The sequence below is a fragment of the Mus caroli genome, chromosome 11 (genome assembly GCF_900094665.2).
Source record: "Mus caroli chromosome 11, CAROLI_EIJ_v1.1, whole genome shotgun sequence".
NCBI classification, from domain to species: domain Eukaryota; kingdom Metazoa; phylum Chordata; class Mammalia; order Rodentia; family Muridae; genus Mus; species Mus caroli.
In genome coordinates, this window is record NC_034580.1 from 98,397,335 (window position 1) to 98,412,873 (window position 15,539).

General features: G+C 53.5%; 2 protein-coding genes across 3 annotated transcripts in view; both read right to left on the reverse strand.

Annotated features, from left to right (window-relative positions):
• Fam171a2 (family with sequence similarity 171 member A2) overlaps positions 1-4,280 on the reverse strand; it is a 10,342-nt gene extending 6,062 nt beyond the window's left edge. The window contains exons 1-3 of one of the 2 annotated variants that reach the window (XM_021175551.2): positions 4,022-4,280; positions 566-793; positions 247-339 (exon numbers count right to left, since the gene is read on the reverse strand). In XM_021175551.2, the coding sequence (XP_021031210.1) occupies positions 247-339; positions 566-793; positions 4,022-4,139 (439 nt within the window). In that variant the 5' untranslated portion in view covers positions 4,140-4,280. The remainder of the gene's footprint in view (positions 1-246; positions 340-565; positions 794-4,021) is intronic. The other variant, XM_029483736.1, reaches the window with a different exon arrangement.
• A 5,438-nt stretch (positions 4,281-9,718) lies between these two features.
• Positions 9,719-15,539, reverse strand: part of Itga2b (integrin subunit alpha 2b) — a 17,117-nt gene continuing 11,296 nt past the window's right edge. Inside the window, exons 21-30 of the mRNA XM_021176341.2 lie at positions 14,951-15,043; positions 14,722-14,801; positions 14,379-14,459; positions 14,067-14,166; positions 13,842-13,985; positions 13,612-13,731; positions 12,888-13,004; positions 12,562-12,663; positions 12,250-12,366; positions 9,719-9,934 (exon numbers count right to left, since the gene is read on the reverse strand). Coding sequence (XP_021032000.1) covers positions 9,878-9,934; positions 12,250-12,366; positions 12,562-12,663; positions 12,888-13,004; positions 13,612-13,731; positions 13,842-13,985; positions 14,067-14,166; positions 14,379-14,459; positions 14,722-14,801; positions 14,951-15,043 — 1,011 coding nt within the window. The 3' untranslated portion in view covers positions 9,719-9,877. The remainder of the gene's footprint in view (positions 9,935-12,249; positions 12,367-12,561; positions 12,664-12,887; positions 13,005-13,611; positions 13,732-13,841; positions 13,986-14,066; positions 14,167-14,378; positions 14,460-14,721; positions 14,802-14,950; positions 15,044-15,539) is intronic.

Below are 15,539 nucleotides of genomic sequence, written 5' to 3' on the forward strand. Positions count from 1 at the left end.
TCTGTGTAGCCCTGGCTGTCCTGGAACTCACTTTGTAGACCAGGCTGGCCTCGAACTCAGAAATCCGCCTGCCTCTGCCTCCCGAGTGCTGGGATTAAATACCCTTCCACATCTTCTACACAAGTATGGCTCAGAGAGGTTAAGCGACTTGCCCTGGACACCCAGCTACTGTGTGACGAAGCAGAGGTTTCTGCATACAGGTCAAGGATGGAAGAGGAGCTAAGGAATGGAGGGGGTGGGGCTTACCTGGCGAGCCTAGGAGGATGTGCACAAGGTCCTCATAGAGGATGAGGGTGGCTGGCCTCTCTGGGAGCAGGTAGAGGCTGACGGATGCGTACACTGTAAGACGGGCAGCCTGTCAGCTCTAGAAGCATTTCCTAGGTACCCCCTTGTTTTCATCCCAGTGGCTTCATCCTCCCACGGCCCAGTATGCCCCAGCCCAGGCAGCAGCTGCTGGGAAACTGCCCTTCCACCTGCAAGGACTATTTTGGGAAGGGGCTGATGGTGGGTCAGCTGCTGTCCAACCCGCTCCTCCCCCCCCCCGTCCCCCTGTCCCTGCACTCACACGGCAGCTTGTCAACACGCCAGGGCACTGAGTTGGTGAGGAAACCCGGGCGGGCAGCAGTGACCAAGACCCAGGTACCCAGGCGGTAACTGAGGGGTAGTGTGGCCACGCCCTCTGAGTCCGTAGTACCAGCAGCCAGAAGAGTGCGGTTCCCAAAGACGTCTACTGAGGCCCGGGCCAGGGGCACCAGCTCCCCGCTCACATATACCTGTACCTTGATCAGGATCTCTGTGGGAAGATGGGGTGAGGGGATGAGGAGTGAGGGAGGGGGCCGCTGGGGGAGAGAGGCTTGGGGGCTGACTCCTGGGGATCAAATGTAGAGCCTCTATCTGTGAGTTGTGCTCTAGGCCAAAGTCAGCAGAGGAGGAGAGAGGGCTATTTATCCCCTCTTACCAGCGCTAGCCCATGCATACTTTCACAATTCTAAACTTGGGCAATGCCTGTGATGGGTGATGTCATCGTTATAATTGACAGCATTCTCCACTCCCCACCCCCATTCTTACTGGTTCACAAAATAGGAATACATTTTGCAGCCAGTGAAATGCTATATTTGCTAAAATATGCCCTCAGCCCATTTTACAGATAAAGAAAGTGAGGCTTAGAAGGCGTTAAGTCCTTGTATTGCATTTAAGTGAGAAATCTGAGCTCTGAACCTAGTAGTCTACTACTAGAATAAAAAAATGTTAGCCAGTCTACCCTAAGAGAACAATGGTCTGAAGAGAAGAGAGACCAAGAAAGAATGAGTCCTGGGAGAATGGGGAGCCTCAGCTGGAGGGGGAGAGGGCAAGATCGAGTAACTTAGAGGAAGGATGGAAGCTGGGTCCCTGCTTGAGTTCTCAAGGAACAAAAAAAAAAAAAAAAAAAAAAAAAAAAATCAAGTCAAGCCACTAAGGAACCTGTCACTCTGTCACTTCTTACACACACCCTCTGTCCAGGATCCTTTCCAAAAACCTTTCAAATTTAGGGACCTGCCCCAGCTCCTAAGCCCAAAGGAGTATCTTGATCCCTCCCATCACGTCTATAGCTGGTCAGCGACAGTCAGTCACCATGGCAACGCCCTCATTCCTCCCAGGAGATCAAGCAAAGGAGCTGGGGCACTGATGGGAATGGGCTACACGGAAAGCAGACCCAAGCCCAAGGGAAAGAGTGTGCAGGGACTGGGACTCATAAACATTTAGATTTCCAGCTATCTGTGACCCCCCCATCCCCCACATCCCTTCCTCCAGGGTAACCTGGCCACTCTGGCCCTGAAGGTGAGGTACTTGGGTTTGGGTGGGTGATGAGGACTTAAGTTACTCTCATGGATTTCCACAGGCCGCCTCTGCCATCTAACCCTTTCCACTCAGCACCCGCTTCTCCCTCAAGACTAGGCCCCGCCTCCGCCTTCCTAATGAGCATCATAGATGGGGAGGTTAAGAGGAGGCAAGTGGAGGATGCACTGGATGCTGGGGGAAATCCCAGGTAGGGAGCCTGGAGTCTGGAGCGGAGAGCAGAAGGGGCGGGGCCGGGGGGGCGTGGGCAGCCTCGGAACCTCAAGGCCTTTCACCGACTTGACACTCCACAGTGACAGGTGTCTCTTCTCAGGCTTCCAAAGCAGGATACCACGCCTGGTCCTGGCATCCCATCCAGCTATTCCCAGAGCCCACCTCCCTCTCCAGGATAGGCCAGAGTCTAGCTTGTTCGGGTGGGGCACCCACTCTGCCCACTCCCACGCAGGCTCTCCAAGGAATGGCAGTCTCCTGCCCCAGTAGGAATTCTGAGAAGCTAAAAGAGTCTGACTGCTCCCAGCCCCATTCTAGGCTTAGGAACAGCTGGAGAGAGCAGCTGGGAAGAGAGGATCCAGGAGTCTGAAATTTTGTCACTTGAGGGAAGCCTTTTGGCTCAAGGGCCAAAGCCTCAAAAGAGGTAGAGGAGGGACCTGGGAAACAAAACAGAGGTGGGCAGGTAAGGCCGGATGGAGCGTCAGCGCCAAGCTGGGAGGTGGGGCAGGTGTCTAGCAGACTCCTTTCCCCTCATCCCCACAGCCTGGGCTCCCCGCCAGCTGCCTGAGAGAGCCCCTTATTCTGGCTGTATTCCAGCCAATTCCCTGGGCCCTCCCTCCCTCCCCTGGGCCTTGGAGGAGGAGAAGCTTCCTAGCTTGGGCCTCTTCTCTGGGAGATTAGGGAGACTGAGGCACAGGAAGATTCCCTCCCCACCCTCAAAGCTTGGCATTCCATACAGTATCTGCATCTCTCCACTTGGCTAGCCCTGCCTCGTTCCAGGAGGAAATCCGACCTCCTTCCTTCATCCGGACCCTACTTCCCTCAACCAGACCCCCGCCTTCCGCCTTTCCTGCTAGCTTCTGGTGTGTGTGTGGGGGGGGGGGGTGGCGTAAGGAGCAAAGAACACGGTTTCAGGATGGAACCACAGGCAGGGAAGGAAGAGCAATTGTGGGGTGGTGGCGCAGGAACCAGAAAGGTGGGAGAGGGAAGCAGGGATGAGGAGAAGAGAGGCCCAGAGAACCCACGAGTGAGCTGTGGAGTCAGGGTGTCCAGCTCCCACTGCAGGGGCCAGCTCTACCTTCACCCATGTACCACACACCCATGTGGGCCAGGTTAGGCGTTAGCAGGGTCAGGGTCTCCTTTGGGGGCGGGGGAATGAGTGAAATGAAGAAGGGGAGATCTGGAAGCTGGTAGAAGAGAGTAGTAGCAAGAGATGGGCTGGACAAGGACCCAGACACCTGCCCTCTCAGCTGGTACTGCCCACAGCTAGCCAGCCAGCTCAGCATGGCTCCGTGACCACAGCCCTGCCATGCGCCTTGAGCCGGTAATCACAATAACGCCTGTACTCGGCCCCCCCTTCCAAATGCATCCCCTCCCTCTAGCATGAGCTGATCAGTGTTTATTCGGTGAGCCCCAAATTCTAAACCTGGGGGGGGTTGGCTGGAAGCTGTCAGGCTCCTGGGTGAAAACCCCATTCGAGCAGTCAATCCCGCCCACAGCCTCACCCACTCCTCCTCTCCCCTCCCCCCCGCAGCCCAGCTCTAAGCTCCCAGCCCCAGTCCGGCCAGGGTGGCAGCCGATGTCTGCGCCCCCACCCAGCCTGGGTCGCAGCTAGGGACCCGCGGGGGGCTGCGGAGCCGGCGCCCGCCCCAGCCCGCCCCTGGGCGGGTGTCTTCCGCAGACAATAGCTCTGGCTGCAGTGCCTCGCGGACCAGGAGGGAGAAAAACAAGTCGGAGGAGGCGGCAGCGCCGAGCCTGGAGACCCTCGCCCTCTCCATTGTGTCTCCCCAAGACCCCCGCAGCAAACAGTCCCCCAATCTCTCCCCCAGAAGCACCGATCTCAGGTCGCCTTCCCCCCGCCATCCTGGGAGCAGAATGCATCCCAAGTCACTAGCACCGTGAAGAGGGGGCCAGCGGTGGCAGCGGATCACAGGGTACAGGCCCACGATCGCCGCCCCTCGAGGCCGAGACTCACCCTGCGGGCTGGGGGGCTCCGGCGGAGACTTGCCGGGAGCCCGGGAGGCGCCGCCGAGCAGCAGCCCCAGCAGCGGCAGCAGCCGCGCGAGGACGCCGGGGCCAGTCGGCGGCGGCATCGCGGGGCTCGGCCGGGCCCTAGCGGTCCATCGCTGCCGCCCGGCCCTGCTCGGCCAGCCCCGCTCAGCCCCAGCTCTGCACCGCTCTGTGCAGCTCCGGGTTGGGCTCCCGCTCCGGCTGCGGCGCCCGCTCGGCGCGATTGTCTCCGCCCGGAGCGGCCGCCAGCGCCCCCTGCAGTCGGCACCCGGCACGGCGGGCCAGCGGGCACCGCCCCCTCGAGGCCCGGCTCTGCCTGCAGCCCACTCGGCAGCCCCCACCCGGTAACCCAAGACTCCAGACAGCAATGGAGTGCAGCGATTAGGGGCAATTACCCGGGTTGGGGTTGGAGAGCTCTTGAGATGTGGTGTAAAATTGAGGGGTAGGAGAATGGCTATTGCCTACTTCTAAGGGCTGTAGTTGGAAAGTGAGAATTTCCTTCTCCCACGCCGAGAGCTCCGTAGTGTTGAGGAGGCTGCGGTCTCCATCCAGCATTGGGAAGCTGACCTGTGGTCATGTCAGCCTCCTCCCCCGCCCCCCCATGACTTCCATTCAGAAACAGGCAAGAAAAGTTCCTTACAGCCTTCTTAGCCTCTCTCTTGCTTTAAAGAGGATGGTCTGAAGTTCAGAATGGCCTCGAACTCATGGCCCTTTTCCTGCCTCCGCTTCCAGAGTGTTGGGATTTCAAATGCAAGCCGCTATATTCAGCCTCACTTATCCTTTAAAGTGACAATCATAAAAATCTCTACCTAGTAGCGTGGTTGAGATACCAGGGTGTGTGTGAGGGGTGGTTCGGGGTGGTGGTGGAGGAATGCCAGACACCTTTTATCCCAACAGGAAGAGCTCTGTGAGTTCAAGGCCACCTTGCTCTACATAGCCAGTTCCGGGTCCTCTGACACAAGTCTGACAGGTGCGCCGGTGCAGTCAGTGGTGCTGTTGTTGGCCGGGGAGGGGCTTGCCTCCCTTGGAGTAATAAGACCTCCTTCTTCTGGAGGAGACATCTGGCTAGAGAGGTTTTGGAGAGGTGGAAGCAGACGCCTCCCCCCACAAAAGAATCCCATTGGTTCCAGCATCCTGATTGACAAACTGGGTCTTCCTTCGCTGAACCCCATGTTTGAAGACACGCTCCCAAACAATCTTTCTCTCCTTATCGTTTCTGCCTGTCACTATCCCTTAGCTTCTGTTTTGCGTGGTTCTCTCTGCCCAGTCACCTGTTCAGCACAGCCTGCTACCCAGGAGGAGACCTATGACAAGGATGGCTTCCCCAGGGGGACACAGCAGGCTTCCCTCTGACTAAGTCTCTCTACTTAAGGGGGCAAAGTCACCAGGTCTTTCCCTTCATCCCTTCCTTTCCTCTTTCCCTCTTTTCCTTCTTTCTTTCTCCTCCCCTCATTTCCATCTGTTTCCTCTTCCTCCTCCTTCTTGGCAGCGGCTCACTAAGCAGCCTTAGCTGTCCTTGAGCTCACCGCCCCCGCCCCCCACCTCAGACCCTGGAGTAGCCAGCCAAGGGTAGAGGGGATTGCACGCATCTCTTCCTTTTTAATAGAGATTTCCGTGTAACCATATTTCCCAGTTCTGTGCTTATGTAACTTTTTTTTTTTTTTTTTTTTTTTGCTTTAGCGCTCTTCCTTGGTGAATTTCATCGTGTTGGTCTCAAGCCGACTTCACAATCTGTCAGGGCTCCCTGGAATCTGCCTTGCTTGCCCACTGTATCATCCCTGTGCCCGCCACAGCCAGGAGCTATCTGTGGGGCAGAGAGGCTACTGCTGCCTCCGTTCAAGGATCTCCTGATGTCTCTAGGCAACCCAGAGTTGACATGGAGCTGAGACATCCCAGAGAGACCCCCCCACTGCACCCCAGTTTTATCAGGATCATTCAGATCTAAAATCCCAGCCACTACAATCCCACTCATAAATCTCTCGTCTGTGAGGCCCAAGGCTAAAATGCTTTGCTGGGATCAAGATAGGTGGTCTGGGCCATTCAGTTGCAATGACTGACTGACTCGAGAGGAAATTTGGCTGGTATTCAAGGATCATGGCTTAATCTTTACTTAGATATTCAGTCACCCAGCTAGAAACCTGTTCTGGAACTTGCCATGCATGGATGTCAAATCATTGTTATCAGGATTTACCATTTTACCCCTCTGGGTACAATCAAGTACGGGCTCTGGTGAGGTGAATCTATGCACCTCTCCTGTCCCTGGACGCGTAGCATTGAATTCAGTGTTCAAGGCGTGTCTGCTCAGCCACCACCCCTGCCTCCCTAACGAACAAGTACCCCAGGGCCCTCCCCACCCAGCTCCAGCCTCAGCAACTCCCTCTTTGCCAGAACTTGCCCCCTTGTTACTGGCAGACATTTTTTTTTTCTGAACACTTTGCTCCATGCAGCGAACGGCTCTTTCATTCCTCAGATCAACCGCCAGAGCCCTGTCCTTGACTACCTGGCTTCCCTTTGAAGACTTCGGGAAGTGGCGCCTCCACCAGCACCCACTGGTGTCTCCTCGCCACTCCCCTCCTCCCATGCCTCCTTCCACCTCACTTCTCCTCTTTTCTTCTTCTCCTTCTTTTTTTTTCTAAGATTTATTTATTTATTTTATGTATTATGAGTACAATTATAGCTGTCTTCAGAAGAGGGTGTCAGCTCCCATTACAGATGGTTGTGAGCCACCATGTGGTTGCTGGGAATTGAACTAGGGACCTCTGGAAGAGCAGTCGGTGCTCTTAACCATTGAGCCATCTCTCCAGCCTCCCTCCTCTCCTCTCTTCTCTCCTCCTTCCCCCCCTTCTCTCCTGTTCTCTCCTATCCCCTTCCCTCCCCTCCCCTTCCCTCCCCTCCCCTTTCCTCTCCACATCCCCTTCTCTGTCTTTCTCCCCACCCTCAGTACTGAAGATTGAACTCAGGGTCTTGGACATAGTAAACAACTGCTCCCTACTGAAAGTTGTCTCAGCTTTCTTTGTCCTTACTTTCCAAAACTGTGATAGGAATAGGACCGTTATTAAGGAGGAATGGGAGTAGGGTGGTATGCTGAGGAAAGACATTGCCTCAGGGTTTCTAGTGACTTGACGAAAAACACCATGACCAAAAAGCAAGTTGGGGAGGAAAGGGTTTATTTGGCTTACACTTCCAGATCATAGCTCATCAGTAGAGGAAGGCAGGACAGGAACTCAAGCAGGACTGGAATCTGGAGGCAGGACCTGATGCAGAGGCCATGAAGGGAGGCTGCTTACTGGCTTGCTTTCCCTGGCTTGTCAGTATGTTTTCTTATACAACCCAGGACCACAATGGGCTGGGCCCTCCCCCCTTGATCACTAGTGTGCTAGAACTGAGAAAATGTCCTACAGCTGGATCTCATGGACGCATTTTCTCAGCCAAGGCTCCTTCCTGTCTGAGGACTCTAGCTTGTGTCAGGTTGACACACGATAGCAGTCAGTGACAGACGTACACTCAAAGTATCCTTTTTGAGACAGAATCTAATGTAGCCCAGGCTAGCCTCCAACTCTTTTTTTTTAAACAATTTTTTATTAGATATTTTCTTCATTTACAATTCAAATGCTATCCCAAAAGTCCCTTATACCACCTCACCCCCCTGCTCTCCAACCCACCCACTCCCACTTCCTGGCCCTGGTATTCCCCTGTATTGAGGCATATAATCTTTGCAAGACCAAGGGCCTCTCCTTCCAATGATGGCTGATTAGGCCATCTTCTGCTACATACATGAGCTCAGGGGATACTGGTTAGTTCATATTGTTGTTCCACCTATAGGGTTGCAGACCCCTTCAGCTCCTTGGGTACTTTCTCTAGCTCCTCCATTGGGGGCCATGTGTTCCATCCAATAGCTGACTGTGAGCCTCCACTTCTGTATTTGCCAGGCACTGGCATAGCCTCACTAGAGTCAGCTATATCAGGGTCCTGTGGGTAAAATCTTGCTGGCATATGCAATAGTGTCTGTGTTGGTGGTTGATTATGGTATGGATCCCTGAATGGGGCAGTCTCTGCGTGGTCCTTCCTTCCGTCTCAGCTCCAAACTTTGTCTCTGCAACTCCTTAGCCTCCAACTCTTCTGATCCTATTCTCTCTACTGCATGAATTCTGGTTAAACATGTTTGTGCTACCACTCCTGGTTTACTGAACCTGACCCGAGTTTCCTGTGTGTTGGGTAAATACCCTAACAGACCTAACAGAGCTCTATGTATCTATCTCTATCTATCTATCTATCTATCTATCTATCTATCTATCTATCTATCACATATATTAAAAAAATTACTTTTTGAGACATCATGTCAGAATCTCAGATTCTCAGAATAAGCTGCCCAGGCTAGCCTTGAACTCATTCTGTAGCCTAAACTGACCTTGGACTCACTCTGTAGCCCAGGCTGGCCCTGAACTCACCCTGTAGTCCAGGCAGGCTGTGAACTTGTGATTCTCCTACCTCTTCCTCTAGAATAGCTGGGATTACAGACTCTTCCCACCCCTTTCCATTCACAGCCCTGGCCAGCACTGACTACACCTTTATTTCTTGGTTTACTTCATTCATCTTCTTGAACAGAGATCCCATGGGATAGAGACTGGCTTTATTCACTGCTCAGCCCAGCTTTGGAATAGTCTAAGCACATGTTAGGTGCTCAAAAACCATTTCTGACACATGGGAACCATCAAACTCCACGGGACTCCAGAGAAGAGCCTGACCTCTACCCAGCCACCTGACCTTGATCCCCACAGCTGGAAGTCTGCCTTCTATACCTCATCTGCTTTTTAAGTGGAAGATCTGTCTCCTCAGCATTAAGGGGCTGCACGGGACAACATCTGCTGTCCCCTCCCTGGTGTGACACTGTCTTCTTCAAGCTTAGCTTAGCCGGTTTCTTCTGCCTCTCTTCCTTCAGAATAGCACTTTAAAGGTCTTTGTTGTGGGAAACAGACAGAAGAGGTGAAGGATATTTTCCCAAGTCTTGGACTATTTTGAGGTTTGTCTCTCCAAAAGTATGCAAAACACATAGCTTAAAGCTGCGCACCAGAGCTGGGCACTGGTGGCGCATGCCTTTAATCCCAGCACTTGGGAGGCAGAGGGAGGTGGATTTCTGAGTTCAAGGCCAGTCTGGTCTACAGAGTGAGTTCCAGGACAGCCAGGGCTACACAGAGAAACCCTGTCTCAACAAAACAAAACAAAACAAACAAACAAACAAAAAACCCAAACACTGCGTACCAGAGAGCCAGGCATGATGGCTCAGGTCTTTAATTCCAATACCTGGGAAGCTGAAGTAGATGGCTGGCTTCTAACCCTTTCTGAGTTAAAACCCAGCCTGTTCTACACAGTGAGCTCTTGGCCAGCTAGGGCTACGTAGTGAGATTCTGTCTCAAAACAAAACAGATACAAAGCTGCCTACCAGGGACCCAACACTACTTCTCTAGTGCTCCTAACCCCCAACTTACTATCCACTGAGTCTTGTGGGAGGCCCTTCTAATTCATCCCTTGCTCCCTCATCCCTGCTGCTCTCTGCTCCAGTGGTCATTTGCTGCCCTGTCAGTACTGACTACTCAAGCTACTTCCTTAGACCCCACAGACATCCCTCTAGCTCCCACTTATTCTCAGACCCCAAGGCAGCATGGCGGATATCACAGTCAAGCTCTTTATTAGGCAATAGGAAAAGGGATACACCCGGTCTGCTGGAAAGGGAAGACCCCACGGAGTTCTGAGCAGAGGCAACTGGCTGGAAACAGGAAGCAGGTACCCAACTTTCCCACCAGGAACCCCACCCCCTCTGCTGTCACTCTTCCTCTTCATCTTCCTCCAGAGGCGGTCGATTCCGCTTGAAGAAGCCAGCCTGGAGGGGGAAGGGCACAGGAACTGGGGTCAGGGCACAGGGACAGGCTACGCGCCCCACCGGCTGCCTCAAAACCCATGCGATGGAGCTGTATCCCCAGCACCGGAGAAGTGGGGGGTTTTAAAATTGGGAGATGCCCCCTTCGTAGATTAAAGGAAAAAAATACATTATATTTATTTATTCGTGTGCATGTCTGAAGGTCAGAGGACAGTTTTTAAGTATTGGTTCTCTCAGCTGGGCAGTGGTGGTGCATGCCTTTAGTTCCAGCACTCAGGAGGCAGAGGCAGGCAGATCTCTGAGTTTGACACTAGCTTTGTCTACAGAGTGAGTTCTAGGTCAGCCAGAGATACATAGAGAAACCCTGTCTCAAACAAACAAACAAACAAACAAACAAACAAACGGTTCTCTTCTACTATGTGCATCCCAGGGTTAGAACTCAAGCCATTAGACTTGCTGACAGGTACCTTTATCCTGAGCCAGCAGCAGCCTCTGTTTTGTTTTGTTTTTTTTGAGACAGGATCCCATGCCCCCCAGGCTGCCCTAGAACTCGCTGTGCAGCCTGCACTCCCAGACATTTAGGATTACATTTCTGTTACCATGCTTGGCTTTAACTTTTTTCCCCTCTCTACATAACTCATCCCTGTGTTCCCCAGCACAAAGAAGCAAGTGACCCTCTTAGGAACCAGGGGCAGGATCTAGATTGGAGGTTCTTAACCTGTGAGTCCAGACTCTTTTTGGGAGTTGAATGACCCCTTTCATATAAGTCCATTGGAAAACAGCGGGTATTTACATTGCAGTTCATAACCGTGTCGAATTACAGATATGGAGTAGCAACACAAATAATGTTATGGTTTGGGTCACAACAACACAGGGAACTATGTTAAAGGGTTGCAGCGTTAGGAAGGTTGAGAGCCACTGGTCTAGATCGTTCAGCTTCCCATCTTGCTAAGGGGAGGGATAGTTCTGAATCCTGTCCTAGCCAGCTTCAGTTGTTTGACACAAACCTAAAGTCACCTGAGAAGAGGGACCCTTAACTGAAGAAGTACTCAGGTCAGTCAGGTATGATGGTGGTGCACACCTTTTATCCCAGCAGTTGGGAGATAGAAACAGGGGGATCTCTGAGTTCCAGGCTAGCCTAGTCTACAGAGAAAGTTCCAGGGCAGCTGGGACTACACAGAGAAACCCTGACTCAGAAAAACAAACAGAATTACCCATAGATCAGCCTGTGGTCATGTATCTTTGAGGCATTCTCTTTCTATTAAAACAATATAATTTAAATTTTATTTTATGTATATGGGCATTTTCATTTTGCCTGCATGTGTATCTGTGCACTGCATGCATGCTTGGTGCTAAAGAAACCCGAAGAGGCTGTCAGCTGTCAGATCCCCAGGAACTGGAGTTACATAGGGCTGTCAGCCACTATGTGGGTGCTGGACCAGAATGCTGGTCCGCTGGAAGAGCGGCCAGTGCTCTTAGCCCTACCTTACAGCCCCATGAGACATTTTCTTTTCTTTTCTTTTCTTTTCTTTTCTTTTCTTTTCTTTTCTTTTCTTTTCTTTTCTTTTCTTCTTTTCTTTTCTTTCTTTCTTTCTTTCTTTCTTTCTTTCTTTCTTTCTTTCTTTTTGTTTGTTTTTTCGAGACAGGGTTTCTCTGTATTGCCCTGGCTGTCCTGGAACTCACTTTGTAGACCAGGCTGGCCTCTAACCCAGAAATCCGCCTGCCTCTGTCTCCCAAGTGCTGGGATTAAAGGCATGCGCCACCACTGCCCGGGGAGACATTTTCTTAATTGCTAATTGATGTAGGGGCCCAGCCCACTGTGGGTGCTGCCCTGGCTGGGCAGTTGGGCCTGGGTTGTATAAGACAGCAAGCAAGAAAGCAAAGCCCCTAAGCAGCTGCCCTTCCAGGTCTCTACTTCAGTTCCTGCCTGAAGATCCTGCCCTGGTTTATCTTGCTTACTGTGAAGTGTAAAATTAAATAAATCTTCTCCTCCCCAAATTTCTTTTAGTCGTGGTGTTTTATCACTGCAACAGAAACCTAAGATGGGAGGTGAGCCCTGCCCATAGCAGTCAGGAAACTCTGAGGGCAGGTCTCAGTTTCCTTCGACTTCCCTACAGCAGGGGAAGGGATCTGAAGGCCTGAGGATTTCAGACGTCCTGCTTGGAGGGATGGGAGGGATGGTACATGGCCAGCACAAGTCCTCAGACAAGTGGCAGTCTAATAGCGGATATGGAGATGAGACAGGTCCTGTACCCCGTCTGCTAGTCCATGACCACCTGAGAAGTCTGGGGAAGTCTGTGTCTCCCTTTCAGCCTCACCTTCCACATGGCCAAAACTAGCAGGGTCAACATCAGCAGACCGCCCAGCACGCCCACCAGCACCCACCAGACAGGAATGGCCCTCTCCTCCAAGGCCCGAAGCAGCTGTGTCTGCACCTGAGGGCAAACTAGATGTCACTTCAGGGGGGCTGTGACCGCGGAGAAGGATGCTCAGCCAAGCAGTCTCCTAGTAACCAGACCTCAGTCCCACAGAGTCCCCGCCCCTCTTCCTCAGACCTCGTCCTTCAGCCCTGGCGAGGCCCCGTCCCGCGCTGGCTGGGCGCTGACAGCAGGAGAACCAGGGTCTCTTACCCGAGCTTGCCCACTGGGCAAGCTGACCACCGGCACCGAGTAAGGTAGGGAGGAGACGTTGAACCAGGCGTGCGACTGTAGCACAAACTGCTCCTGCGGCCTCTGTATGGGGCGGGGGTGACAGGTGCTTACCACAGCTAAACAAGGCCTGGAGATGGCCGCAATCCAAGCCCGGGGCTCCCTGCTGTTGAGTCCCGCCTGGCTTTTACCCTATCCCCGCCCCAAGGCAAATCTTCCCCAGGCCTTGTGTGAACCCGCTCAAACCCAAAGCAAGCTCCTGCCCCGCCCCCTCAGGCCCCGCCCCGCCCACCCGCGTCTAGCCCCACCTGGCGGAGGCTGGACAGCCCCAGCATGGCCTGCACGGTGACCATGGCCCGCTGCCCGCGCACCATCTCCTGCAGCTCACATTCCACCACCGTACAGGACGCTGAGCCGTCGCAGCTCTGAGGGTGATGGATGTGTGGTAAGTTCACAGGCTCTCCTGCCAATCATCCCCCCATCATTCAAGGACCCAACGCGGAGAGCCAGAGGGTCAGGAAGCACTGGTCTCTGGCTGAGCTTCATTCGGATGGTTTCCTCTTTATTCCGTTTGCCCAACAGCTCAGGGATAAAGGAATGAGGCCCAGAGGCAGAGGTCATCCATAGCCTGCGGTACTTGATGTTTTTGTGACATTGGTTTGGCTGCTCTCCCCCCTCCCCCGTTTTCAAAATAGGGTTTCTCTGTGTAGCCCTGGCTGTCCTGGAACTCGCTCTGTAGACCAGGCTGGCCTCGAACTCAGTGATCTAATTGCCTCTGCCTCCCGATTGCTGGGATTAAAGGTGTGCACTATCACTGGCTCGCTTTGGTATTTCTCCAAAGGAAAACAAAAGGATAGAGAGGGGTTGGGGGAGACAGAGAGAGACAGAGAGACAGACAGAGACACACACAGAGAACCCACGTGTCCCCTCTGCCCCAGCCAGCCCAGCATCTCACCAGCCCCACTCACTGTCCCTGCCTCCCACCTCCTCTGTCCTCTAAGGGCCCCAGCTTGAGCCGCTGAGCCTTCTCACCACCAGTACTGGGTCCTGCTGCCCTGGCTTGGGCCCCTGCAGGAATGCCTGTCTGCGCTCACGCTGGTGATAGACAGGACGAATGGAAGAAGGGCTGGGCGTGGGTAGTTTCCAGTCCACCTGGGGGGAACAAGGACACAATCAATTCGCTTCCAGGGTCTGCACCCACACCCTGCTCTGGCTGTGGGTCTGGGGTCTCTCACAGCTCCTTCTCTCTCTCAGAACCTTACCTTGGGAGATGGCTGTGTGGAGCAAAGGAGACCTCCCTGCGGCTGCACATCCAGGATGTAGAGTAGGTCCGAGGGCTGGGACTGGCCAGGAATGTGGATGAGGAGTCTGAGGCCGTTCACAGTGCCAGGGCCAATGTTGTGGAGCTAAGGGTGGAGATAGCGGGGTGGCTCAGCTGCCAGGCTGTAGCTCCCAGGACCTTCATATGTCCGCACACTCCTCCCTACCTCATAGGTGTGCTCCACCCTGGAGATCCAGCTGTCCAAGTCGTCCTGTTCCCTGTCACCTTCTTCTGCTGCCACCACCAGGGAGGCAGGGAAGGAATTCCTGCAAGTGTCCAAGCCCCCAGAGAGCATCTGACTCCCTGACAGACCTCTGGTGGGTCCTCCAGGACCCCTCAAACTTTACCCTTTTATGAGATCCTGGGGATGGGACCCTTCCACATGCTAATCATGTGATGTACCGGGCTACATGCCCACCTCCTTCTCTGAACCAGAGGCCCCTCTGCCATTTTCCCTGTCCCATGCCTGGTCTCTCACCCTCGAAGCTCCACTGTGGCTTCAGCTTGGACTGCCACAGGCAACATCACGACCTTACTGTTTGGATTCTGGCTGTTCTTGCTGGAGGGGAGAAGGTGAGAAGAAGAGGGACAGCAGAATTTTAGATGGCTCAGGGAGAGTCAATCCCACCCCCAAAGAGCCATCCCGCACTGGTTAGACCCGAGAAAAGATGTCGTCTAGGACTCTAAGACTCAGAAACAAGTCACCGCGGAAGAAAGGGGATGGGGCTCTTGGGCAGGCCTTCCTTCCGGTGTGGGAGGGTTTCTGCATGAGGGGCGGATGGAGGAAGGATGGCAGTCAGCCATGCTGCCCAGCTCAGTACCTCCTGACCTGCAGCTGGAAGGACACGGACTCGCCAGCTTCTTCCAGGTTCTCCACGCTCACCAGCATTGTGATTCCTATCTGGAAGAGGGAAAGTCCAACGTCACCACCCCAGTGTCCACTCTGGATCCAGTCCTGCTCCAAAGCCACCATTATTATCCGCCACCCTCGGACCCCCAGGAGCTTCTGTACCCTGGGATGTAGCTAGAATTACATCACGGAGCCCTTACCCGGGTGTCCTTTTTCATGGGGTTGCCCAGCTCACAGAGGGCCACCCTGGACTCATTCTCTTTCTTCTGAGTGCAGACGAGCCTCTCAAAGCCCTGGAGATGCACAGACAGGTGGGGCAGATCAGTGTGGGCGTGGGGTGCCCTATGTGTCTGCAGAAGGCTTGCCGCACAGTTGTGGGGGAGGGTCCTGGAGTTCAAGCGACTGCCACTTTCTACTGCTGTCCTGCTCCACTGATGTATCATTTCTACTATTTTTTAAAGGATTTTCAGTTTTGGAAATAAAAAAAAAATTACCCAGAGTGACCTAGTTGTTATAAATTATATCAACTAAATAAAGCCAGATGTGGTGGCACACACTGTTAATTCCAGCACTCGGGAGGCAGAGGCAGGTGGATTTCTGAGTTCGAGGCCAGCCTGGTCTACAGTGTGAGCTCCAGGACAGCCAGAACGACACAGAGAAACCATATCTTGTTTTGTTTTGTTTTGTTTTTCGAGACAGGGTTTCTCTGTGTGGCCCTGGCTGTCCTGGAACTCACTCTGTAGACCAGGCTGGCCTACAAAGTGAGTTCCAGGACAGCCAGAGCTATAC